We start from the raw sequence: 25,975 nt of genomic DNA on the forward strand, positions 1-25,975 counted from the left end.
GCCTCCATGGGAAATGCGCCCGCCGGCACCAAGATCCGATCCCGCGACCCCCGGGGTACCAGTCGAAGACCAAAACCACGTGACCACAACGGTGGGTCAAGTGTACAGGAGGCTGGCCGTCATAGTGAAGTACCGCGTAGACACATCAACGTCACATTGCCTACAAAGCCGACAGAAGCAGAGAGAGCAGGACAAAGACCGCAGCCAAACGCGCAAGGCGACGATAGACGTAACAATTGATTGAAGGGGGGCCAAACGTTATAACCGTATGTCAAGTGAGCCTGAATGCTACATCCAAAATGGACAAACCGTAGGACAGCCATTTATACTTTTTCGTGACGCTAACGATGAGTTCAAAACCATCACGCCTACAAACAACGCTTTGCGACTTCTCCTGTCCTCGCCATGCGTGTCGTTGTGCCCTCAACGTATACATAGCACGCCTTTTGCAACGCTACGTCAATCCGTATCTTCTTCTTCATCCTCTAATGTTTCCCCTCTTTCTGTCTTTCTAATGCGGAGCATTTTGCTGCGTGCTCGTTTGCCCGAGTAGGAAGTTTAACACTCATGTGTGTAGGTATCTACTATTCGCACAAGGCCGGGCCACACGACGTCAGTCTGTGCAGCAGCGGAGCGGGGCGGCTCGGTCGTGCCCGTCTGTTTCCATTCATGGCCCGCTCGCTTCCTCGGCTAATGGCTGCGGGCACGTGCCCACACATATGGCGGTTGCCTGGGAACTGTGCGGCGGCAACAGCGCAGCCCAGCTGCAGCGACAGCACCGCCATGGGAATGTAGCTGCGCAGCTGTGCGGGCTGCCCCGCCGCAGGCTGAGCAATTGAGGCGCGGACGCTATACGCTGTGCTGCACGTCGGGGCATAGTTCAGAATCGCGGGCGGCGACGTATTGCGCGTTCATGGCGCGCGAGCTGTGATGTATGGCCCAGATGCATTGCAAGACGCCGATTCCAGACGCGTCGCCCATCCGAACGGGTGCGCTGTTCGGTGTAGAAAGACGCGTTGCGCCTCTGGTACGAGCTAGGCCCGGAGAACTGCGTTCTTTCTGAGCGCATCGAGGGAGGTAGTTAGTGCTCATTTCGGTTTGTGTAACTCGCGGGGCTGTGCACAGTCGAAGCACACTGCAGCTGGTAAAAAGCGTGCGCCTGTGGTTCAAGTAGTGGCAGTTGACGGTCTCAAAGTATTTATCATACCAGCATCACAATATTTTCCCATTTACTGCTGCGAGTACAAATCGGTTAATGTCAGAGTCATGCTTCCTCCTTAGCCTTCGCCGACAAGCAGCTTACAGACGTGCGGAATACTATTTGAGCGATAGAAAGACTTGCAAATGGCCTTAATCAAAAATACTTGAGAGGTACAACTCTACGCACAGTTCACCAAAAAAAAAAAAGCTGAATAAGCCAGTGGAGCTCCTATAATGAGGAAAAGAACCATTGCAAGTAATGCAAGCGGCGTGTATTCAGACATCCACACCATTGCAAATGCTTAAAAATTGTAACACGAAACAATGCTGAGGTTTGTGCAAAGTCTAATTATAGACCACTAAGCTTATAGGTTCATATGAAGTGAAACATGAAGTACACTGGGGAAGCTGATGGCGAAAAGATTTCTTCGCTTGCCGCACGTACACCATGATTGCTCGCTCCACATGAAGCAGCCGTAGTGAAAACTAGGCGAAAAATAAATAAATGTGCTGCTAAAAATTTCACATATATATATATATATATATATATATATATATATATATATATATATATATATATATATATATATATATATAGAGAGAGAGAGAGAGAGAGAGAGAGAGATGAGAGAGAGAGAGAGACAACTTTGCTGGCGCACAGAATGTTACTTCAAAAGATTAGTCTTATCCTTAACACACAGAGCAACAGAGAAAGCGGGGGAAAGAAAGCCTCACACAAGTATCAGGTCGAAGCAAAAGAATTATACCAGAAAGAGTCGTTCTTTATCGAAATGAAAGAGATTGCGTCACCGTAGAGTGGTAAAGACTAATTGCTTCCCCTTGACATTGAGAAAAAAAATGATAAATCAAGATATAAGTTACGTCGTAAGTCGACCAGTTAGCGTAAGGAAAAACCAACTTAAAATAAATCTCAAGCTGCTGTTCTATGCACAATGAGTCTGAATTACATTTGATTAAATAAAACACATCAGAGTTACGCAGTCTGTGTTCACGTTCAATACGCTCAAAAATGGGTATTTTCATACATCGTAGAGCACTGCTCTCATGAGAATTCGGTGAGAGAAAAAAATCCAAAAAAAAAAAGGATCCGATGCAAAGTCAGAGCTAGCGATGGCCGAAACTTAAACGCTGCTTACTCCTAGGCAGAAGTCGAAACACTTCAAATTAATGTCTCGGCGATGCCCCCTCTGCCACTACGAGTGCTCCCCATCTCGAGAATAACGGCCCAGGGCACCAACGAATTTGCAAGCGCGCATATGAACTCATCCAAAAGAAAGCTTTCGCCGGACAAGTCGTTAAAGCGTTCGCACGCGCCCGAGGAGCAAGTGCAACGGAGAGCTTCCGAAAGAACCGAACAGCCGAGAACGGCCTCCTCTCGCGACAGAAAGAAAGCGAGCGAGGAGAGGACGCAGTGAAGCGAACGAGACCGCCATCTCCGGAAATATCACCGAACACGGATTGCTCAAGGTGTACGCGCCCGCCCCCGAGAACTGCAAACAGCTGCGAGCGCTCGAGGATATGATGGCTAGTCGCAGAGAAAAAAAGAGGCAAGCACGCGCGCGCGGGCAGGAAGCGAAGAATGTGGCGCTCAGCGTAAGGAAGCAGTTGGTTCATGCAGGCCGCAAGCGCTAAAAAAGCACGCAGCGAAAAGTGCAGCGTGCGCGCTGCGGCGGGGCGCGCTAGCGACGCGGAGGTGACAGCTGGCTAGCATCTGTTGTCGACTGCAAAGATGTTTCCTGGCCAGGCGCTTTGCGCAGGCGTCCCTTGCCCTCCGCGTGCGCGGAGCACTCCACGCCACTACCCCTCCACTACGCGGTTTTTCTTTCTCCTTTTTTCCCCAATTTTTTATTTAAATCACACGCTCCCGCGTAGCGCGTGTTGGCCACGCCATACTCAGTCGCCGCCGTACGCCAACACGGACCAACGCCGTGCTCCCGACGAAGCGGGACTCTCCGCGTACGGCGACCGTCGCAACTTCGGCGTTCTCTAAATTCAATTGTGACGCGATGCTAAACACATAAAAGTATTTATGTAACGAAGACATATACGTAATGAGAGAAAATAATTATCAGTCATACATACACAAAGAGAAGATGAATGTCTAAACTTTTGAAGAAAGAGGCAATTTTAACTCATAGCGCACAAAAGCGTGTGTAAGTTTTCGCCATTCAATTTGACTAGGATTGCGAGGATCGTAATCGGCAGTTTTTATAAGTGCCTGACATTAACTGCAGCTCTGACATGTCACACTTTGGTTTACAAAGTATAAACGACTTCTAGGATGCCATGTGCCTTTACTGCATCAAGCCAAAGTGTCATGCGCCTTTACGACATCAAGCCATCCTGAATTACGTGCCTCGGTTTGATCGGACGTCAGCGATGAAGAAAAAAAAAAGCCACCCACATCTTCCCACGGGGATAACTCAAGTAAATGCGTCGCAGAGTCGTGGGGTATCGCGTTAATGTTGCGTAATCGAGTATGGCTTGGGAATGCTTATTGTTATTTCATTGTTATTATTCTTATTTATTGAATGAAGGAGAAGCGTTCCCTTCAACGAGTGGTGAGACGATAATGTTGGGTTGTTCCCACTACTGGTTGAAGGTAGTGTTGCTTCAATCCCATCTACTCTAGTCATGTAAAACGTCAAGTCAAGCGAAAGCCAAGTAAAGACGCCCTTGACTGAATTCCGAACGCACGATCCAGTGCCTACATAAATGGGGTGGCCAGTGAGCGCTTGTGCAGCGTGAGCAGTCAGTTTTTTACAGCAGACGCTGCCTGCGTCGGCCTTGCGAGGCGAGAGAGCTACAGTAGGCGCGAGACGCGAGTATGCACAGTGGGGTAAAGCCCCTAAAACTTCATAAAGTAGTGACACTCTTTCCACTCGCGTTTCTCCTCGGTCTCCTCTCCTTCGCACTTACATATCGAACGTGGCGCCACCTGCATTGCTTCTGCGTAGCAGACGCCATTTCGCGAAGAGAGCGCTTGCTCGGCAGGAAATGCGCCGAGAGCATTCGCGCCAGTCGTCTAACTGATCCTAAAATCTTAACGAGTGTAGCGTTAGCCCATATCAGCTATGTTTAGTGTCATGCGCATGCGTACTTGTGATCAGGCCTTGATCGAGTCACCCGGTTTCGAATTGACCGGATGTTGACTTTGTGCGCATCACCTTTTAGTATGTTCTTAAAGGTAACAATGTAATCGCTAGTTAGAACAACCGTTTTTTCTTGCTCCATCGTTTAGCGCTTCTCCGTATAAGCTTTACACTGTAAGTAACATCGCTCAAACGTTCAGGTGCGGCTGGTGTGGCTAACCTTTCCGGTAGCTGTCGCGATAGCGCCCGAAGGGACAGTGGACTGTCTTTCCTTACTCAGTGCATTGTTGGTGCAAGCTTCACCGTGTATAGAGTACACATTATGTGCAAGGAGCATTCACAGGAACTGCTATTTAATGGAAGCAACAACTCGCGTTGACGCTGTCGACGCGGAACGGCGATGTCGCCGACGGCCAATTTTAGCGTTTGGTGAGGCATATTTAGCGTTTGGTAAGGCCAATTTTAGCGTTTGGTGAGGAAAAGCCTTAATAATGTGTCAGAAGGCACACAGTTGATACGCTCGAACAGACGTGGTTGCGTTGTGAAGTGGTTAGACGCACCAATCCTAAGCATACGAACTGTATCGCTGAAAGAATGAGCTAGCGTATGAATGAGCTAGCGTGCCACCATACACGATTACTTTGCGAGAGTTGCACTCGCGGATATAAACCTTCGCACGAAGTAGCAAATGAACTATCACGTGGAATGACAAAGATGGCAGCCACGAGTGATTGTAAACAAACGAACACTGCGAGCGATACCACGTGACGGCACCTGACCAACCGACGCAGCGCCGGCCTTCGAGAGGTGGGAGGAAAGAGAGAAGAAAGGAGGCGAGTGAATAACTACGTACGTCGCTACTTGACGAAGTTTTAGGGGCTTTACAGTGGGGGTGCTCACGGCGCCGCCGACGCCGAATCCGCAACCTGGTGTGACTAAAAAATTATCCGCATTTAAAAACGAATAAAATGCGCACAACTCAGAAAGACAAGCAAATAATGTTCGCTGATCTGCTGCTTCACCAATGGTAGGCTGCCATGCGATTGACATGTACAGCCGCGGCCATGTCTGTGTATAGCGCGCGAGCCTTGCTCTGCGGCGCGACACTTTGCGGCCGTTGTGGGTTGTGACGTCGCGTGCACAGGAGCACACGCGGCCACAGAAACATGCAGGCCTGCTCTGATTGGGGGAAAACGTTGGAAGGTACGCTTGTTTAACCGAAGATCCGCGCTCGCTCAGGGTGCTTTCGTCCCACCTATTTCATAAGAAGAAGCCTGTTTCGACTGATAACACACGGTTGCATAAACGACGCACTCTTTGTGGCCATTTAGACTTTGTAGCCGTCTACTTTTTTTAAGGCAGTTGTTGGCATTATGATATCTTCGTATAATCGCATGCCTCAAAAGAGCGAGAAAGCGTATATAGTAGATGAAGGCGCGTTTTATCAGTCGAAACGTGCTTCGTCTTACGATATAGATGTGACGAAAGCGCCCTGAAGGAGCGCGGATCTTCGGTTAAACAAGCATACCTTCCAATGTTTTCCCCCGATCAGAGCAGGCCTGCATGTTTGTAAGGGCGCGCATGCTCCTGTGCACGCGACGTCACAACCCGCAACGGCCGCAAGGTGTCGCGCCGCATGGCCGGCCGCTCGCGCGCTATACACAGACGTGGCCGTGGCTGTACTTTATCAAGCCAAAAAAAAAAAAAAGGAACACTCTCTCAGGACTGGTATCGTAACAGAGGCCGGAGACAAATGGAGGGGTAGACGTCAGAATTCCTGTTGGATTTCATGTGCCCTCTATAGCAGTCAAGGAACTAGTTTCAAATTGCTAGTCAGCATTCGCAAAGACCAATGGCGCGTGCCAGGGCTGATGACAAGGAGGGTTAGACTGTTAGCGCGAAAGCACGATGTGCACATCACTTGCGAGGCTCATCAGCACTTTCCTCTCGCGCAACACAGTGAAGAACACTGGCAATGAAGGCTGACATGTAATGGACGCTCGTGATTCCAACAGCGAGCTTACGAGTCCGTTACCGCGCAAAACAATTATTCCATGTCGATTCTGCGCTTGCGCAATATCTTGAAAGCGGTTCGCTTAGTTTGTCGCTACGCGCCCCAAAGCTATAGCTCTTTGTTGCACGGACAATGTCACATGATCATATACGCCCATCATTTAGAGCCGACAGTGACAGAAAGACACCGGAGAAGAGTCTTGGTGTCAACACGTTGAGTGCTTTTTTTGTTTGGTTTTTTCACTGAAAATTCTTACAGTGTAGCTTTGGCTCAGCAACCTACTCTGGTTTCGTAAGGATCGGAGCGCTTCCTCTATGCGTTGAAGCACCCATCTTATTTACTCCGAGCAATGACAGAACAGATAAAACAAGTCACAGTTTCGCCGCTAGAGGGACGCAATGAATGTGGTAGCAACAAACTGCAATGCTATATAGCTAACTCCTTAAGCATAGTGCCAGGCATAACTCTACAAAATTAATGCGAAAGGAAACGCGGCTGCTGCAGCTAAAAGAACGACCTTCATGCTGTCTGCTTCTTCAATGCCAACTCAGTTGTTACATCATGTATAGAAATTTTTGAACCATCAGCTGATCCCTACCTCGCCCGATAGCTCAAAGTATTTAGTTGCTGCCCGCCATGGGCCTCTCACGGGACAAAAGACGGCCGGCTGGTTTCTTCTTGGCTCGAGCGACGATCGTCGATTGGCTGCCATCGCACGCTTTCGTGGCACATGAAATATGCGAAGCGTGGGTTGGATTTTACACGGAACCTCACGGCGACGGCGCGTATGTACGTGTCCAAACCTGGAAACACTGGCTGTGCCCACTGCGACATTAGTGCGCAGACAGCATGCGCCGTACTTTCTGAGGAGCAACGTCTTTTTCGCCAACGCGTATTGCCGAGACAGAAGGAACTGGCTGAGTGACGCTCTGGGTATTTTGAACGATGTCGGGTTTTTTTGCGAGCTCTTTCAAGGGCAGCGCAAACATAGACACACTACAGGTTTTCTCGCTCACAATGATACAAGAGCCAGCTTAAATAATCCACATGTCATTGAAATGATCTGAGTGCTAAGCTGTTTAATCCATGTGCCAAACATTTAATCCAAGCACCAACATATTTAATCGAAGCGCCAACTCGGTTAGGCCGTGTGCCAATTAGTTTAATCCAAGTGCCACCATGTTCAATCCAATTGCCAACGGCTTCAATTCAGGTGCCAGTCAGTTTAATACATGCACCAGAAACACACGGTTTGCCACTTTATACAGTCTAAATGTCGGAATAATCTAAACATGAAGCGACAGGAAGAACTTTTCGCTCGCCTATACAAGCTAGCAATTACGAAATGCGGTGCAGTGCTATTTCCCCCTAACTAATTCGTTTAATAGTTTCAAATTAAAAAATAACAGTGCGTAATTATTGCTTTTACGGGTACCTAATGTATTTGCTCATAGAGTCGATGTAAGTCTATATGCTTCATCGCTACTGCATTATTGCGGCTAATGATCTACACCATCGCATATGCAGAGACTCATATCGTTCGCCCAGCAAACGGCATTTGGCTGCTCATTCGCTGAGGCGCTCGCAGTCGTCTGCTCAGCCCGGTGAGAACAATGGCAACCGATAGATTATATTCATCTGTTCTTGAAATCAGAAATAACTATTTAAAATATAAGCTTGCGTTTATTTGGGTACCGTGTGGAATTAACTTTTTTATAAAAGCATCAAAAGAGATACACCTGTTTTCATAAAACAAACGACGCTATATTGTTACTGAAGCGTGTTTGCTTGAAACACACGTTTCATCACATACACATAACTTTATTTTAATAAAGAGTTAGCAGTTAATATGAATGTAAATATGACTTCCGTTGTTCACATCAGGATCATGTCTTACGTGTACTGCAGGACGAAAACCTCTTCGAATTATCTCTAATTAGCTCTGCCATGTAAGGGGCTCCTAATTTCTTGACTATGTACCTGATTTTGACCCATCGCTTCCCACGGGCAGGCTTTTTATGTCTTGGTATGTATTCTGGCACTCCAATACCAATAGTATGTCCTTCACACTACATGACGTCTTCGGTGGTTATATAATGCTATACAAATTTAATTATGAGATTTAGTGACAAACACAAAATATTCGTTAACATTCTTCCTGCTTTTTCTTTCGTTGCTATAAAATGTCTTCACCCAGTTTAAGCACTCATCTACAAACTTGTTCATAGCAAAATACAAACGCAGCTCAAGCGAACAGTGTCAGTAACTTTTTTCACAAATACTAGCAGCAAATACAAAGATTAATGATTTGTTCTACTTTGTGACTATTATGTTATTTATTATATGAACTGCGCTTCAATTATACTGCCGTTTTCACGCCCCATATTCTGCTTTTTGTGCATGGATTAAACTGACTGACACCCGAATTAAAGCGTGCAGTTGGCAATGGGATCAAACATGATGGCGCTTGGATTAAACTCACTGGCACGCGGCCTACCTGAGTTGGCGCTAGGATTGAGAATGTTGGCGCTTGTATGAAATGTTTGTCACATGAATTAAATAGCTCGGAGCTCACATTATTTCAATGGCTTGTGGATTACTTAAGCTGGCACTTGGATTAAAGTGAGCGGGAAAACCTGCAGAATTTCTTCTTAATAAACGCATACGTTTCACGCCCAGCGATCGGGCTGTGGAACAGCTTGCGAAATACTTCCCTCGTGTCGAAGCTGGGGCAACCAGAATCCTATCATACTGTGACTTTACTCGCAACCATCCAGCATCACGCCACTTCTGCATACGACAGCTCCAAGCCTCTCAAGTTGTCACTGACGATCATGGGACAATGACGGATGTCAGCCAACAAACATGGAAAAGTCTGTATTGATTACGCACTTTACGACATGTCCATTGGATATCGGCAGAAGGCCACATCGCAAACCACGGAATACGGGCGTTGATGTAGCTTGTACATCTTGCTTTATGATTGCAGTTACAATTGCGACTACACTTCGCAGGAGTGTCGGAAGAGAAGCTTTCACTTCTTGTACTACATCTATATAGAGACTTGAACTCGCCGATCTTCTGGCACCATATTTGAGTTATTCGCAAAATCCAAGGCCCTACAGACCTTGTCGATATCTATACAGTCCACGATAATGAGAGGAGCTTCAGGTCAGACGCAAAGCTCGTCCGATATCGTGTATGCACTATGATTAATGAAAGCGTTATGTTAAATGTCTGACTTGACAAGGACGCGAAACAAGCGGTCATGGTGTATGTCACTCCGTAAGCTTTGCCAGGCATTGTCTTTGATCCCAGCGTATGTGCTAGCGCCATGGAAAATCAATGGTAAAACGTTACTGTCACCTCAGTGGAGACAACGCACAATGTCGCCAGGCCCACCATAAAGCGTTCGACGTGAGTGGCTTTCGGTGCGTGTTTTCGCGTTAGTGTGTACACATCTCCCATTCCTCTTTAACATGCATTATATATTTGCTAAAAAATGCTGATCAATGTCTCGGGCTACAGGATTCTACATTACTGGGTTGGGCGCGTCTTTAAATTTTACGAAAATTTGCACCTGTTCACTTCCTCCTTTAATAGGTCACCTATCAATATTTGCTGGCCACAAAAAGGGATCGAAGCGGCCTCATAATTCGAGCAAAATGGCACACTCTCCGAAGCATATGCGTTTTCAGTGAGCACCTGGTGTCCAATCTTCGAAGCTTTGTTGTCACGTGCCCTAGGTGCTACGTATAACTTCGATCTACAGCAGTCTTCTCTTGATTGACGTTCAACGGTCTAAAGTTATCAATGAAATAGTGCCCGACTGACGTAATCATTCCCGCGGCAACCTCGTTTTGAAGCGCTTGCCATTTTAACTGAAAATCTGCTTACTGTATACCATAACCTAGCTGATTCCTTTTCGATCTTGTATTTTACAACGCAGTATTACATTGAAAATTTAATATACAGTAATTGCCCTCTTGTGTTTTATCTTTCTGTTCTGCAGCTGTTTATAATATTACCTCTGGTTTTCACACACCTTTCGCTGATCAGCACATTTTCATCCACTTTAGAGTACTTATAAGCATGCAGATGCAGAGTTTTTCAGTGACGAGTGGTATCTCCAATTGAAAATCTTAAGTTGAAATAAAGTTGCAAACCTTTTTTATGGGAATGGGGGGAGGGTCACTCACACTAGTGGCGCACGTTTAGAAATTGCACGATTACCACTGACCAAGAATTCATGTATTAATCTAAAGTCATTACGCACTCATTTAATGTAAAACTATAGCGTAAGTTGATGTGTTCTCATAGCATGTCCGATAAGAAGAAATACTAGAACTGCTGCTACTTTTTTAAGCTGATATATTCTTGGAATGAGCGATGATAGCATTTAACTATGCATGACTTTAATGCCAAAGTAGGCAAGAAACAGACCGGAGACCATGCAGTGGGGGAGCATGGCATTGGCTCTAGAAATGCCAGAGGGGAGATATTAGTAGAGTTCGCCAAACGTAGTTTTTTACGGATCTTGATTGCCTTCTTCAGAAAACGGGCTTCTTCAAAAAACTGCCTTCTTGCCTTCTTCAGAAAACTGATACGCAAGAAGCGAAATAATGAGCTAGCGATGAGAGGGAAAACACAGGAATTCAGATTTTCGCTTCAGAATAGATTCGAGGCTCTAAACAGGGTGCACCGTAAACCTCTTTCCCTCCTTAATGATGTTTTGAGCAGTTAAAACACACTTTTGCCTAACGAAAGTTCGTAAAAATAGGTTGTAAGGGTGTACTGCTTACCAAAATCACCCTTGCAAGGATGCAAGGGTGTATGTTGTACCTCAAACACCCTTTAGGAGGTAAGGGTGTTTCGCATTTTCGAAACACTCATTTCGCATCCCTGAAACACGCATTTCGTGTATAAGGCGCATAGGCGCAGCCGAGGCCGACAACCGCCGGAATTTTTTCGCTTGTGTATACACACGCACACACACAAAGGAACGCACAAACATACGCATCCTTACAAAAATGACTGGTGATTGAGTAGATGACCTAGTAACCATCTATTAACATTAGTGACCGTCTACGAACATTTGGATTTGAATAACAATTGTTAATGGGCCGTCTAAAGGCCCCCTTTTTACTATTTTATAAAGACTATATCATGTAGACCACCTAAAAGCTTCCTTCTAAGTACTGTATAAAGACTATGTTAATTAGACCATATAAACGCATCCTTTTTATTCTTATATTCGACGTTAGCGTTGACACAATGAACGATAATCATGAGTGTCATCAAAGAGTGCCCAATGAAAGTAGGAGGTACAGTAACAAGAGAGGAAACTGGCAAACTATCTCAGCAGACGAAAAATCTCATTAAAAGATGACAAATCATGAAAGCATCATATGCAATCGACAATATAGAGCTAGTGTAGCTTTCGAAGTTAATCGATAGGCGTAGGGTAGCCGACCTCAGAAGGTATAACATGGAGAGAATTGAGCACGCTGTAAAAAGCGGCAGAAGCCTATAAGCTGAGCAGGCAAAGTTGTGCATAGGCGAAAATCGGATCTATGCATTAAGGGACAAAGAAGGCTATGCCGTAACCAATGTGGAGAGGACAGTCAAGGTGGTAGAGAAGTTCTACAGAGAGCTGTACAGAAGCCAAAAAAGCTTGTATAATATCGCGAGAAACAATAATATACCAGAGGAATTCGACATCCTACCAGTAACGACAGGGAAAGTAAGAAAAGCCCTATAAATAATGCAAATAGGAAAAGCTGTAAGTGAAGATCAGGTAACAAGGAACCTGCTGAAAGATGGTAGAGAAAGTGTGTTAGAAAAACTGGCCACATTATATAAGAAGTGTTTCTTGACGGGAAGGGTACCATAATTTTGGAAGAACTCCAACATCATTTTAATACATAAGAAAGAAGACTTCAAGGACTTGAAAAATCACAGGCCGATCAACGTACTGTCTATTCTGTACAAACTATTTACAAATATTAGCTAATAGAATTAAGCCGACTATAAAGTTCGATCAACCAAAGGAACAAGCAGAATTTGGTATAGGCTACTACACAATAGACCATATCATACTATCACCATCAATCAGGTAGTAGAAAAATGCACGGAATATGACCTACCCCTATACTTAGCCTTCATAGATTACGAAAAGGCGTTTGACTCACTCGAGACATGAGCAGCAATGCAGGCACTGTGGAATTAGGGCATCGGCGAATGCTACATAAACATACTGGAAGAAATCTACAATAAATGTACAGCCAGCGTAGTTCTCTATAAAAAATAGACAGAATCCCAGTAAAGAACGGTGTAAGGCAGGGAGACATGATCTCTCCAATTCCATTCACCGCGTATTTACAGGTGGTTTTCAAGGCCCTAGATTGGAAACAGTTGGGGATAGAGTTAATGAAGAGTGTCTTAGTAACCTGCGATTCACTGAAGACACTGCCTTGATGAGTGACTGAGAGGATAAATTACAGCTCATGATTACTTAAGCGGACACGGAAAGCAGATTGGCAGGTCTGGAAATTAATATGCACAAAACTAAAGTAATGTGCAATAGTCTTGGCAGAAAACAGCGCTTTGCGATAGGTAGAGACGCTGAAAGCTATAAAATAATTAGTTTGCATAGGAGAGGTAGTATTCGTGAATGGTAATCTACCACTAACCCTCACGAGGAAGCTATATAACATCTGCAATTTGTCGGTATTTACCTACGGACCGGAAACATGGAGGCTTACAAAGAGGGTTCAGCTTGAATTGAGGATGACGCAGCGAGCGATGGAAAGGAAAATGATTTGTATAACCTTAAGAGACAAGAGAAGAGCAGAGTGAATTAGGGAACAAACGGGGGTTAAGGATATCATAGCTGAAATCAAGAAGAAGAAATGGACATGGGCCGGGCATGTACCGCGCAGACAGGATAACCGCTGGTCGTTAAGAGTAACTAACTGGATTCCCAGAGAAGGAAAGTGGGTTAGGGGGACATAGAAGGTTAGGTGGGCAGATGAGAATAAGAGGTTTGCGGGTATATATTGGCAGCAGCAAGCTCAGGACCGGGTTAACTGGCGGAACATGGGAGAGGCCTTTGTCCTGCAGTGGACGTAGTCAGGCTGATGATGATGATGATACTATAGTGATGGGCGACTTTAATGCAAAGGTAGGGAAGAAGCAGGCTGGAGACAAGGCAGTAGGAGATTATGGCATCGGTACTAGAAACGCATGAGCGCTCAAATTCCGGCCACGGCGTCGGCATGTCGATAGGGACAGAATGACAGAAAATCAATGTGCTTAATCTAAGCGCGATTTACTAAAGTAATCCTCCTGAAGATTGAGACCGTATTAACTGAAACATAATTGCCTTTTTTTTTCTCTTTTTATTGACCTACAATCCTGCTTGTTTGAGTGGCGCTGTATATAGTCTCGCCATAAAGTGAAAGCTAACAGGCAAAACCCCGGCCCCTTCCACTGTGTAAGGCGTGCAATATACAGCACCATAGGATGGTAAGGTGGCTCTGTGCACGCAACTGAGCATGCGCACTTGCCTCGCCGCAGATCGGAAGAGCCAGCGGGCCCTGAGGCCAGCGGCCGCTCGACGCGCGCCTCTTTGATCGGCCGTCGGCTGTCACTACAGCGGTAGCCGACCGCTGTTCAAACTCCCAAACAAGTCTTGGTACTGAGTCTAACCGAGAGCTGGCGCTGTTCAAATATACACTCGCACGCTCGGAGTTGAATGAATTGCGGGAAGCGGTGCGAGGGGGGCGCCACCATGTCGAGGAAGAGGAAATAAGCGAAAGCTGCGCAAAGTCTCCCCGTGCGCGGTCCAGCCGGCGTGACACAGCGGCAGGTGCGAGCCGCACTGTTGACAGCGGACGTGGCAGCACATTCTTTCCGCCAGGTGCTGCAAAGGCACACAAATCGGGTCTGCCACGTGACCCCAGCAACGTCATGCCATCGCTGTTCATCTACATCCGATGGTTTAAGAAAACGCACATGTGTGTATGACTTGTTCTTTGGGGAATAACACAAAAGTGTTGCAATTTGCTCCAAAAGATATTACGACTGCCGAACTGTAAACGAGAACAAAGGTTGCCGTTCGTCAGCGCAAACGAAAGACGGTGAACACAGTGGCCAACGGACAACAGTTTTTCACGTGGTTATGGAAGTGTAATCTTAATTGTAGTACAACTTGCAGTAAACAGGGGGCTCACGAGGATTGGCATGTGTGCTGAGTACACCGGCTGATGAAATAGCGCAGTAAGGAATAACGAAGGTTCTGAAGGTCTCCGACGTGCACAAAGATGAAATTCGAAGTTTTCCCATTGGAAGGCTTCGTGAAATTTCAATCATATCTTTCTTTACGAACAATTCATACGGATGCGGAAAACAGCGCACGCGTTTTGCACTGCAGCTACATTACAAAAGCGCCCCGCCGCGTTGGTATAGTGGCTAAGGTACTCGTCTGCTGACCCGCAGGTTGAGGGATCAAATCCCGGCTGCGGCGGCTGCATTTTCGATGGAGGCGGAAATGTTGTAGGCCCGTGTGCTCTGATTTGGGTGCATGTTTAAGACCCCCTGGTGGTCGAAATTTCCGGAGCCCTCCACTACGGCGTCTCTCATAATCATATGCTGGTCTTGGGACGTTACACCCCACATATTTGCTTATCTACAAGACAAAAGCGCAACAACAAAAGGGCGAAAGAAGCAAATCTCGGCCAACGTGGGGTGCTGTTCTAGACATGGACCAATTCCACCATGCTGTCAAAATCTGCCATTGAATAACTTTGATTGGCCCGAATGGCTGCGGTAGCCTTTTCGATTTCCTTCAGCTCAAGACGCTGCCATTGAGGAATTCGAAAGTACCTACGCTATCACCCATTATCAATATTAGCAATGACACTGAATTTCTCATCACGAGTCAAGCTTGTCCATAATTTGAAACTGTCAAAATGCGCACGCACTGCAAGCGATAAATGATCGGTTTGAGTGCCTTCCTGAATGTGATTTCACTTTCTTCTAGCCACTGTAATCCGATGTCAGCAAAATTGGGCAGATCAGCGGGCCACGTGACGCCGGCTGGTGCCTATATTGTAACAATATTCTTTCCGAGCATAAACGAACCCAGCGTGTTTCCTTATCCTAAACAGGGCAGTAGCAAAGGTTCGGGTCTCTATTACATGCTTCAGGGCCACTAGACCTGAGCCGAAAGATAACGTGTGAAGTCGTACCACAGCCAAAGCTTGAATAAACTTCTGCCTGGCACTGCACTGATGTCACTATTTCGTCAAGTCTTAAAGATAGATAGATAGAGAGAGAGAGAGCTCTTTATTGAAGAGCAGAGAATTTAGCTGGCATATAAAATTGCTGACTTGCTACCCTGCCTGGGGAAGGAGATTGAGGATTGAAAGTGTGAATAGGGAGAAAGAAAAAAAAGACAAGATGTAAAGATAGAAGGCAGAATCAAAAAGAAAGAAAAAGGCCCGCCTCTTTTACCATTGAATGGACACGCGCGTTAATAGTTTTTCTGTGGTGTCAGGCTACAAATAGAGTTTGTCTAGTTGACCGATGCTGTCCAAGTATGCGAACGAAAGTTTCATAGCACGCCTATGTAGCGTGGGGCAGGCTAATAGACCCAAGGGAGAAAGTGAAGGAAGAAAGTTCTCTCGGTTATCGAATGCATGCAATGCTTATAAAGCGCATGCTTATCCGCATACGCTCTACACTCAAACAAGATATGTTCCACAGTTTCGATTGAGTCACACTTGTTGCAGTACGGACTCGCTGACTGACTGAAGCAGTACATAGGCACTGTTTGGACGAAGGCGATGGTATAGTGTTTCCAGATGTCGAGGAATTTTGAATGAGAGCCTGTTCTGAGGTAGGGGTCGATTGAGTGAAGGAAGGCATAATGATGTGTCGGAAGGTTTCAGCGTCTCTTACTTTCTTCAAACGCAAGTCTTTTAGCCTTCTGGGCAGCATCTAATTTTGTGAAATAAGTTTGTCTGTAATTGTTGTGTCGAAGACCTATGCGTACTGCTTAATCTGCTTTTTCGCTGGCGAGAATGCCACGATGAGCCAGTATCCACTGAATTGTGATAGCCTGCAGTAATAGCCAGGATATGTGGAGATGTTCTGTGAAGCTTTTTGAAGTCACTGTTTGGTGATGTGACGTGAATGTGAAGTGCTCCAGATACAAATGTCATCGGCGTAAATCGTGATGTGTACTTCTCGAGCAAGTGCCTTTGTTATGAGTATCAGAGTAAGGATGAAAAAGAGCGGGATGAGCACGGCACCCTGGGGTACACCCTTCTGTACTGTAGAGAACTGTGTGGGACCGTTTGGAGTGCTCATATATATTTTCCGCTCTTTCAGATAGTTTTCAATCATTTGTATAGCTTCACTCTTACGCCAAGATCTTCCATGGTTGCGACAATGGCATGGTGAAAGACTGAGTCGAAAGCTGCCTTGATGTCAAGAAATACGGCTGTTGGTATACGACCAGCGGATAGGTCCTTTTCAATGGAAGAGACAAGCGCGATGACATTCTCGATATCCGAAATGCCCTGGCCGAACCCATTCATTTCTTGGGAAAATTCATTGCGGCTTTCTAGGAACCATGTCAATCGTTTGTGAATCATTCGTTCCATAAGCTTGCCACCGCAATTCAGTAGGGCGACGGGCCGGAAGGAGGTGTATCTTGTTGGCTGCTTACAAGGTTTCCAAATGGTAACTATTTTCGCCAGCTTCCACTCAGCGGGGACTAATCCAGACATCCACGAGGAATTATAATATTCTAGGAGTCGTAGGTGGGACGCGTGGGGTAGCTTTGCAATGGCTTCATAGGTTACTTCTTCATGGCCGGGCGATGTGCGCCTGCTTGACTCACCGATAGCAGTGTTCAGTTACTCAATTGTAAAAGGTATGTCTAGCGCTGGCACTGGCGCCAGTGAGTAGCCAGGCTGATTACCTGCAGATGAGGTCCAAGAGGTTGAATTTGTTGATAGTAGTGCGTAGTATTCTTCTGAGAGCTCTTTGAGGGATTTTTGTTCGCGCAGGGAGAGTGTGGCGAAAGGGTGAGGCGGCTGGAGTGACACGCGCATGCCTCTAAATACCTGCCAGAATTTGGACACAGGTTGACGAACATCTAATGTTCAGCAAAAGTCACACCAGCTTTGCCACCTACGTTTATTTAGGTAGCACCGAATATGACGCTGTGTCTGTCGGCAGGCTCGGGGTCTTCCAAGCTCTTTTTGCGCAAAACTTTCCTTTCAGCCCACCTGCGAAAAGCACACTGTCTTTCAAACTCCTCATCATTTCACAGAAATGTGTCGTGTTTAGTTGAAACGTGTCGGGATTCTTTTAGAGAATGAGCCATCGTAGCGAGTAATTCATCATACTTTGTAGCGGCAGTCTCAAATGGGTTGGCCCGTATTACTAGGGGGAGAGGGGCAGTAACCTACGCCGTGCCACGTCACGGTTCTCACCATTTTTGTAGAATCGCAACTGTCAGAACTAGTGTCGAAGGCGATGGGCCTTTTCATCAGTGTGACGCTTCTGCTGAGGCCATGCAGCTCCCGTACATGAGGGCGACCGGAAGTTTTACTACCACTCTTTTCGGGTGATGGAAACGAGCTATATGACAAGTCGACTGTACCATGATCCACGTGATAACGTAAGCAGCGACGCGACCAGAAATATTTTTTTCCGTAGGGGAGGGGGGTGGTCAACCGCATGCTTTATGTATGTTAGGGCATATTTGTATGTGTGCATGTATACAAACGCCAAATTGAAAACTTCCGGGGGGTTGAACATCCCGACGCCTCTCCACCTGGCTACACTTATGTACGTCAGCTTTATTGCGACGACATAGTTCCAAAACCACCTCAAGCAAACCGTGAAGACGATTAACCAGCGAAGCTGAAACATGCATGGCCACAGGCGGTTGCAGACGTCGCAGCGCCCAAGTTCCACTCGAGAAACTCCTGCCGAAGCCTGGCGTTGGCCCCAGCGAGCGTGTTCCCGCCATTGTCAAGTTGACTCAGTTCAGCCCGGAACGCCATTTCCTCGGCTCGCAGTTGTCGCTTGCATTCGGCTCGGAAGGCTGCCGGATCCTCGGTGCGCATTTACTGCTTGCGCTTCGCCACCTGGCCCTGTTCCTGTGCCCAAACTGCTGTATCGGCCCGGCGAACACGAATTCTCTTACGGATCATCTGTCGGCGCTATTCTTGGAAAGGTGTCTGTTGTTCGGGCGTTCATAAGATCCGTGTCCTCCCTATGTGGAAGTTTCAAATTGAAACTACTACGGCGCTGGCTCAGCGGCACGGTTGCGAAGGGATGAACGACGTCACTGATGACGCAGTCAATGGCGGCCGTTATCGAAACTCGTGGCAAAGGGTTTATCGTTTTGCCCGACGATATACACCTTTTGCTGCAATACACGCGTTTTGCAGGGTACAAATGTGGTATGAAAACTTGTCGAAATAGTCCCCGATATTTTGCACAACTCACGTATGTTAATTTTGATTCCCATGCTCTTCATGTCGTTCTTCGTCGGCGGATGACGCTGCGCCCCTGGCATGCCAATGAATACAAACGACGATAAAATTACGAGATAAAATAGATCATGGGTCTCAAATATGCTGCCAGCGAACCTTACGCTAGCGGCCCGGCCTTTACATCACTGGCTTTGTAGCAATTTTTTTGGATAGATATTTATGGTCATGAGCTACGCAGACGTAACTGGTCTCGAATACTTCTTTCGTGATGCACTCCACTCGGTCACCATTTATTAAACATAACCGTAAATTAGGCACTACGTATTTCGGAATCGACGTGCAGATTTCAGTCACTCTAGCGATCAACACTGTGGTTTCTCGAAACATGACGTGCAATCTCTCACAGAAATGACGCATGTATGAGATATAGCAAAAGACTTGCATAGATGTTTGAAATATGATGATTAGCTGACGTTTTGACCAACCCCTCCTGCTCTACAACATTCACGGCCATCCCCGTCGTGAAGGTTATGATGGGGGCTAAGTTTCGTGACTGCAATCAGCTACAGAGGCGAGTTTGAGACCCCTGAACTAGACAAAGGTAAAAAGCTGAACTGCAGTAGATGCTGTAAAACGTGACAAGCTGAGTGTGTACTAGAAGCCACGCTGTTTCTTCGGGGATTTCACCAAAAGAGTCAATAGGAAAACTTTCGCTAGCAACCGAAATGACGTTCCTTTTACAAGCCATTCGGTTAGCTTGCAGTGGTAAGCTGGTGCTCGCCTTCGTGGGTGCTTTCATGAGTGTGTTGGAAGCTGAGAATAAAGAGTTTGTGTGTGATTAAAAAAACATTGTCTATTGAAAACCATGAGCTATGACCCCTTTTACCGAGATCGAGTGTTCAACTGATTCTTGGTGAGCACTGTCTGTGGAGGACTATCCAAGTGCGGACGTCCTTCGTCTGGTATGACCACCGCAAGCATGGTGTAGGTTCGCGAAATAAATTTAACATCACCGTTTCACCCTACGTGGTTGTCCTAAAGCTCGTGAATTGTTATGCAGGACTTTCCGCAGAACGGTGACAGGGATACTTTAGCGCATAGCTTTGCTATAAAATGCGCATCCCACCTGTTCGCGGCTGAACAAAACGAAGATCACATATTTTCTGTTCGAACCTTAACGACCTTATACTCCGACAAGCTGACCTCGGAATCTCACGGATGACTTTAAATAATATTTTGCCCTTTTCCTGCTGTCAATCCGTGTGACAAATAATAGACTATGCTATTTAAAGCGAGAATGGCACATGTGACTTTGTCGATGAACTCGCTTAACATTTATTTGCTAGCATCGATATGAAGAGCAAGGCATCGACGACAGTCTGCAATCCTACTCACTAACGTCCTATCACGAAAATAAGGAAACGTTGACTGCAAACAAAAGGCACCGGCATTGAGCTTTTAAAGCGATAGCGTTAAATAGCTCGTTTCGCAGAAATTCCGACGTTGGCGTCGGCGTCGCTGTTTGTGAGCGAAAAATCATCTTATGCATGACCGAAAATTGGGAACAACAAAGATAAAATAAATAAATGATAAAAAAACCTAGAGCAGAGCCCATACCAGGGTTGTTTAGGTCCAAATGAGGATGGAACCGGGTCGTTTGCGTGGCCAGTGGATTCTCTACCATACGCCCACGCCTCCGCTGGTAAAAACAGTGAAAAGAGCTTCATCTGCTTGGAAATGCATTGACAGATGTGGGGGGTTTCACGTCCCGAAACCAACATATGATTAAGAGAGACGCCGTAGTGGGGAGCTCCGGAAATTTCGACCACCTGGGGTTCTTTAGCGTGCACCCAAATCTGAGCACACGGGCCTACAGCATTTTCGCCTCCATTGAAAATGCAGTCGCCGCAGCCGGGATTCGATTCCCCCCCCCCCCCCCCCCGACGTGCGGGTCAGCGGAGTACCTGAGCCACTAGACCACCGCGGCGGGGCTGCTTGGGAAGGCAGTGAAAGTAGCTTTCATGCTTCAGAAACACACGCATCTTGTATATATGCTTCACTCTGGAGCGTGGAATATTGCAGTAATAATGCGTGGTACAAGCATCCATTGCCAACGGGTGTCAGAATATGTGATTATCATAATGGTTCCGTTGTTGAAAGCCGGTACCCCATTAGAAAAGGCACGCACGCTACTGAGCCGATTCCCTTGAGGCCACGTAGTGGGTGCATAGCAAAATTCGAAAAAGTTTTATGCCCTAGGTGCTTGAAGCACGCTCAGTATGTCGCTATGGCGTCCAACTCCTAAAGGCGAAGCTTTAGGGTCCCCCAATTTTTGCGCCTGAAACAATGATTGCTTTGGACGTGCTGACCAGTATTCCATCGGGCAATGCTCACGCTTAGCAATTAGTGCGGGGTTTTCCGCACGCCCGACAAACTTAAAGCGTTGATGCCAGGGCGCGTGTATTTTTAAAGAGTAACATCTTTGCGTACATTCAAGCACGAAGATGTCTTCATGCTATGTGCAAAGTAGTAGATGGTGTAAACGTTTGGCCAGCGTCATGGCAGTGAGTTTACGCTCTTGTAAATGAGTTGGGAGACGTGTTGAGATCGTGGACACTTTGTGTTGTGCTCCTGCTTAAACTTTCTCCACAATACAGCCGCCTTTTAGTCCGTGTTTCTACCTCATGTAACATTTGTTTTTCATGGCATACTCTGCCACTTAGTTCATATATAGTTGTTTTTTTAAAGACACATTTGCCGGCATCACCCGAAATCAAAGCCTTCTGAGCCGGGCGCTGTGCGCCCTTCGTGAAGAGTCCTGACGCAGTGCAGCAACGTGTTTACTCGATGCCCGCCTCGCCGGCTGATTTGTGCCTGGCCAATGGGGGCATTGTTTCGTCCTCTACCGCTCGTCGCACCTCCTGCCGCAGTGACGGCTGTCGCAGGTGGCCGGAGACTGCTAATGGCAGAGCGCGTGTGCGCGCTCGACTGGCCCCACAATGCAGTCAGCGCGGCACAAACAATGTCAAGTGTGCATGCCGCAAATGACGCAGCTGTGCGAGGAGCGGAGCGTGCTCGCCGACCACCTGCCCCGCGGCAGCAGCTGCACTTGCTGCGCTCCGATCTTGCCACGCCGCGGACGCTGGCCCCGAGGCTCCGGTCCTGGGTCGCGTCACAGCGCAGGTTGCCGAGCACACGAAATGCGGGGTTGAACGGATGTCCCCAGGACAGCCGCGTGATACCTTCCGTCTAATTTAGCCTTACCGTGCCGGCTGTTAAGACCCCGGTATATGGGAATTCACCCGTCCGTACGCCCCGTCACGCTGCAGAGCGCGTCGTCGTCTCATGACGAATGATGCATCGTTTAATTAGAAGATACGGATACCATATATGTGCGACATTTTATTGTGAATGCGCTTCGCGTTACGTTAAACCTAAAGCGGGCTTCATCGTTCAGCCTTCACTGTCGTCGTCATTCGCCGCCGTTGTCATCGTGTCCCCATCGTCATACTAATGTAGTCGCCATAGTGTGTTGGTTGCTGCATAATATGTATATAAATACTAGTTTCTACAACGATGGGGGAGTTCAACGCAATGTTTAAGGCATCGGAAGTCAAGAGGCAACTATTGTCGTAGTTACTTAGGGGCAGAACCTTCCACATATTAACACTGAGCAGAATTGTGAAAAAATGAGAACGAATGTATCCTGAAAGCATGAATGTACTCATGGTAGTATTCAAAATCTTGAAGCGAAAAAAAAAATTCCACACAACTACTTGTCTTAATCTTTAAAGAACCGCACGTTGCGTTTGGCACGGAGCAGCAGAAACGCGAAACTTGGAAATGATTCTATGAGTGCCATCTCGACGTAGGTAACCTGGTAGAAGTGCCAATGTATGAAAGATCAAGTCGAGCAGTCAGTACTTCTGTGGTCAACAGGCTTGTTGGTAAAAAAAAAGGCGCTTGCGCAAAAGACGAAATTGTGCCACTCTCGCCGTCTCATTATATCCAAACATACAATGAAAGACGTGAAGCTGTGAATCAATTCAATTTTATTTTTCATTACAGAGAACGCAGATTTAAAACTGGAATGCAACATACATCTCGTCTCTAACAGACACACACACAAACAAACACACACAAACGCACAGTGATGTTGCAAGATCCCCAAATCACACAGAAGAGTATTACGGTGCACGTGAGTAGTGGACTTAAAATAAATTTATTTTGACCAACAGCGTCTACATGTGCACCTAGCTAGGTAGAAGACATTATTTAGTATTTTGTCTTCAATGGAATGTGGCTGTCGAGAACGGAAATCACACCCATGACATTTTCCAGAACCACTAAATGCTACAGTGCGTGTAGTTAATGCCTACGCGAGCATCAAGCTTGAACAACTGAAAGTCACCCCTCTTGGGCGACAAACCAAAGGATGTATAAATAGTAATCGGTAAGCAGAGGCCCACGAAAACCGTAAACAAACAATTCAGCAGCCTCGAACCGTTGTAAGGCATCTCAACTGGTAAAATTGTCCTGTCGAGGTCTTGACGGTGCTTTATTGTCGAAACTTCAACAAAAGTTTGAGCGTGCTGCTGTGTTTGCTTTTGTCGTTTTTTTTTTGCTTGTGATACGGCATTTGTTCAAATGCCTTAGGTGCGCACAACGCCATCTAAACAGTGAGTATTATCTTAGATGAAAATTATCGCATAAACTTTAAACCTTCAGCAGAATCTTTCAGCATGTGCTGTAGCCAAGACCACGTTCTGCAAAGCGGAAGCACGTAAACGCTGTCTGATGTGAGCTTTTCTGCTGCGCTCACTTACTGCAGGTGTCTGAAAGTCGTACCAGAGATGTTGCGATCCAGTTGAAATTAAACGCTCTCAATCATTGGTTCGTCACATCTCTACTGGGCACATAGACGACTATAACATCCCCTCATGGTGTGCTGAACTTTAAGGTATTTGAAAAGAATTATTTGCTTGAGTGAAATCATTAAATACGTGAAATGAAACTCCATTGCGACACATACACTACTGGAAAGGAAAGCTTACAATAACACTGAACTCCGCTCAAAGTGCAAGCAAACACTTCAATATTGGCCAAACACACTTGAGCCCTGTCAAACTGACAAAGAACAATGTCCAGAATAAAATTATTTTTTTCCATGCACTAGAGAGTAGAAAATAAAATCATGCTGCCTCATGCAGAATGACAGCTTGGTTACGTCGCCTATTGATTCGGACATTCCTTCTTTTCGGACCTCGATCATTGAATACTGAGGTAAAGAGACGTACGAGACAAGACAAATTAATAAAACAAATAAAAAAGATGTCGCCCTTCAATATCACCTTCGTATAAATGGTCACGTTTTTAGCAGCTTAACTTTGCATATATCAGTGTAGGAGTATAGCTGAGGTAATATGAACCTCAACATTTCCACAGCAAGCAAGTTAAAACAGAACGTAAAATAATTTCCGTTGCATGTCTTGTGCCACTTATAAAGCAAACACAAATTGTTTTCTTCACTTACGGTATCTGAGTGGCACGCTCTGAAACATTTAGATGATTAGGGTCATGCGACGTTTGAGGCAGAACATATGCGATGTTTGAAACTATACGGCACTGGACTTTTTTTCCCTCAAATCATAGCGCTGAGCGTTCGTCAGAACACACGTTACAAGTAATCGCTAGCGTAGCTCTATGTGGAACTTCGAAAGGTATGAATGTGTACAAGGATTGAGAGAGAAAGAGAAAAAAGGAAGGCTGGGAGGTCAACCATATATTGGCATCTGGTTTGCTACCCAGCTCTGGCGGTTGGAAAATAGGGGCAAGAAAGAGGGTGTAGATAAAGCAGGAAAAAACGCACGTGCACTAATCAGAAAACAAAAACGCACATAGGAGGGGCGTGGAAGATGCCTGCCGCTACAGAAAAAACAACTGTGATGACAGCGAGCAAATAAAGTTTTCTGCTGATTTTTTTAACAATATAGGGCATATATATATATATATATATATATATATATATATATATATATATATATATATATATATATATATATATATGTCTGTGAGATCTCAATGATATTGTGTCAAAACACGGAAAAACAAGCCCTCAAGTAAACACTTCTTTCCTTTATTCCTTAACAAAGGTCTTGTACTGACAGACTTGGTGCCGTTAGGTTGTATACGAGAGACTATTGGTAGCTGCCAGCTCGTAATAAGTTCACATGCTACGTGACACCAAAACAGGCTCATAAAGAGTGTGCCACACTCGCTGCCATGGCTACAGGTGGCGCTGACTGACACTCGCACGTTTAAATTTACATATAAACCCAATAAAGTGGCTGGGGGGATAGTCGCCGTAGTAGCTCAGTGGTAGAGCATCAAACGCAGTATTCGAAGGTCGCCGGTTTGGTTCCTGCTCACGGCAAGTTATCTTTCCATCCACTTTTCTTTCTTCACACTTATATTACGATTGAGTCTAATAACTTCCCCTATACATTCCTTGGCATTATTGTCTGTTAAATCTCAATAATATTGTGTCAAAATACGGAAAAACGAGCCGTTAAGTATACACTTCTTTCCAATATAACAGACGCTGCACATTCTCCTTTCTGCTGTGTTTTGCGTGCTGGCCACGTTCTCCAGGATGTCTGCCATTTAGTACACGTCCTATCTTTTCAAGTTCTTTGCGATTCCACCGTCGTTAAACAAGCCACAATTATTCTTGCCCAAGATTTTAGCTGTAATTACCATGGACAAACTCAGGAGCTTACGTGCACGCGCCTATTCAGAGGATGATAAAGAAAGGCCCACACCCTCTGCTCCGTGCACAGGACTTGGAGAACGGCAACCCTTCCGGGGGCATCAAGAAGCGCGTGTTGATATATGTATAATACGTACAGCGGCGGTCCAGGCCCTTCCACCGAAAGATTCCCAGTGCGCCGTACATTGTCCCGCAGCGTCACATCCTGGGCGTCAAGCGAGCGCAGCAGCTCGGCAGCAGCGCTTTCGATGCCTGATGGATGCAACCGGCCCGTCAGATCGCTGGGTCCTGCACAGCGCAGGCCTGGATTTCCCGCTTGGTCCAGTGCGAGTGTAACGGCACACACATACACACAAACAGG

General features: G+C 46.2%; 1 protein-coding gene across 5 annotated transcripts in view; it reads right to left on the reverse strand.

Moving 5' to 3' along the window:
* Positions 1-25,975, reverse strand: part of LOC119187486 (protein CBFA2T1) — a 173,297-nt gene that overhangs the window by 39,918 nt on the left and 107,404 nt on the right. The window contains exon 2 of one of the 5 annotated variants that reach the window (XM_075878655.1): positions 25,752-25,902. The exons of the other annotated variants lie outside the window; for them this stretch is intronic. Within the exon in view, the coding sequence (XP_075734770.1) occupies positions 25,752-25,800 (49 nt within the window). The 5' untranslated portion in view covers positions 25,801-25,902. The remainder of the gene's footprint in view (positions 1-25,751; positions 25,903-25,975) is intronic. 5 annotated transcript variants of the gene reach the window in all.

The sequence above is a fragment of the Rhipicephalus microplus genome, chromosome X (genome assembly GCF_043290135.1).
Source record: "Rhipicephalus microplus isolate Deutch F79 chromosome X, USDA_Rmic, whole genome shotgun sequence".
In the NCBI taxonomy this organism is placed as follows: Eukaryota; Metazoa; Arthropoda; class Arachnida; order Ixodida; family Ixodidae; genus Rhipicephalus; species Rhipicephalus microplus.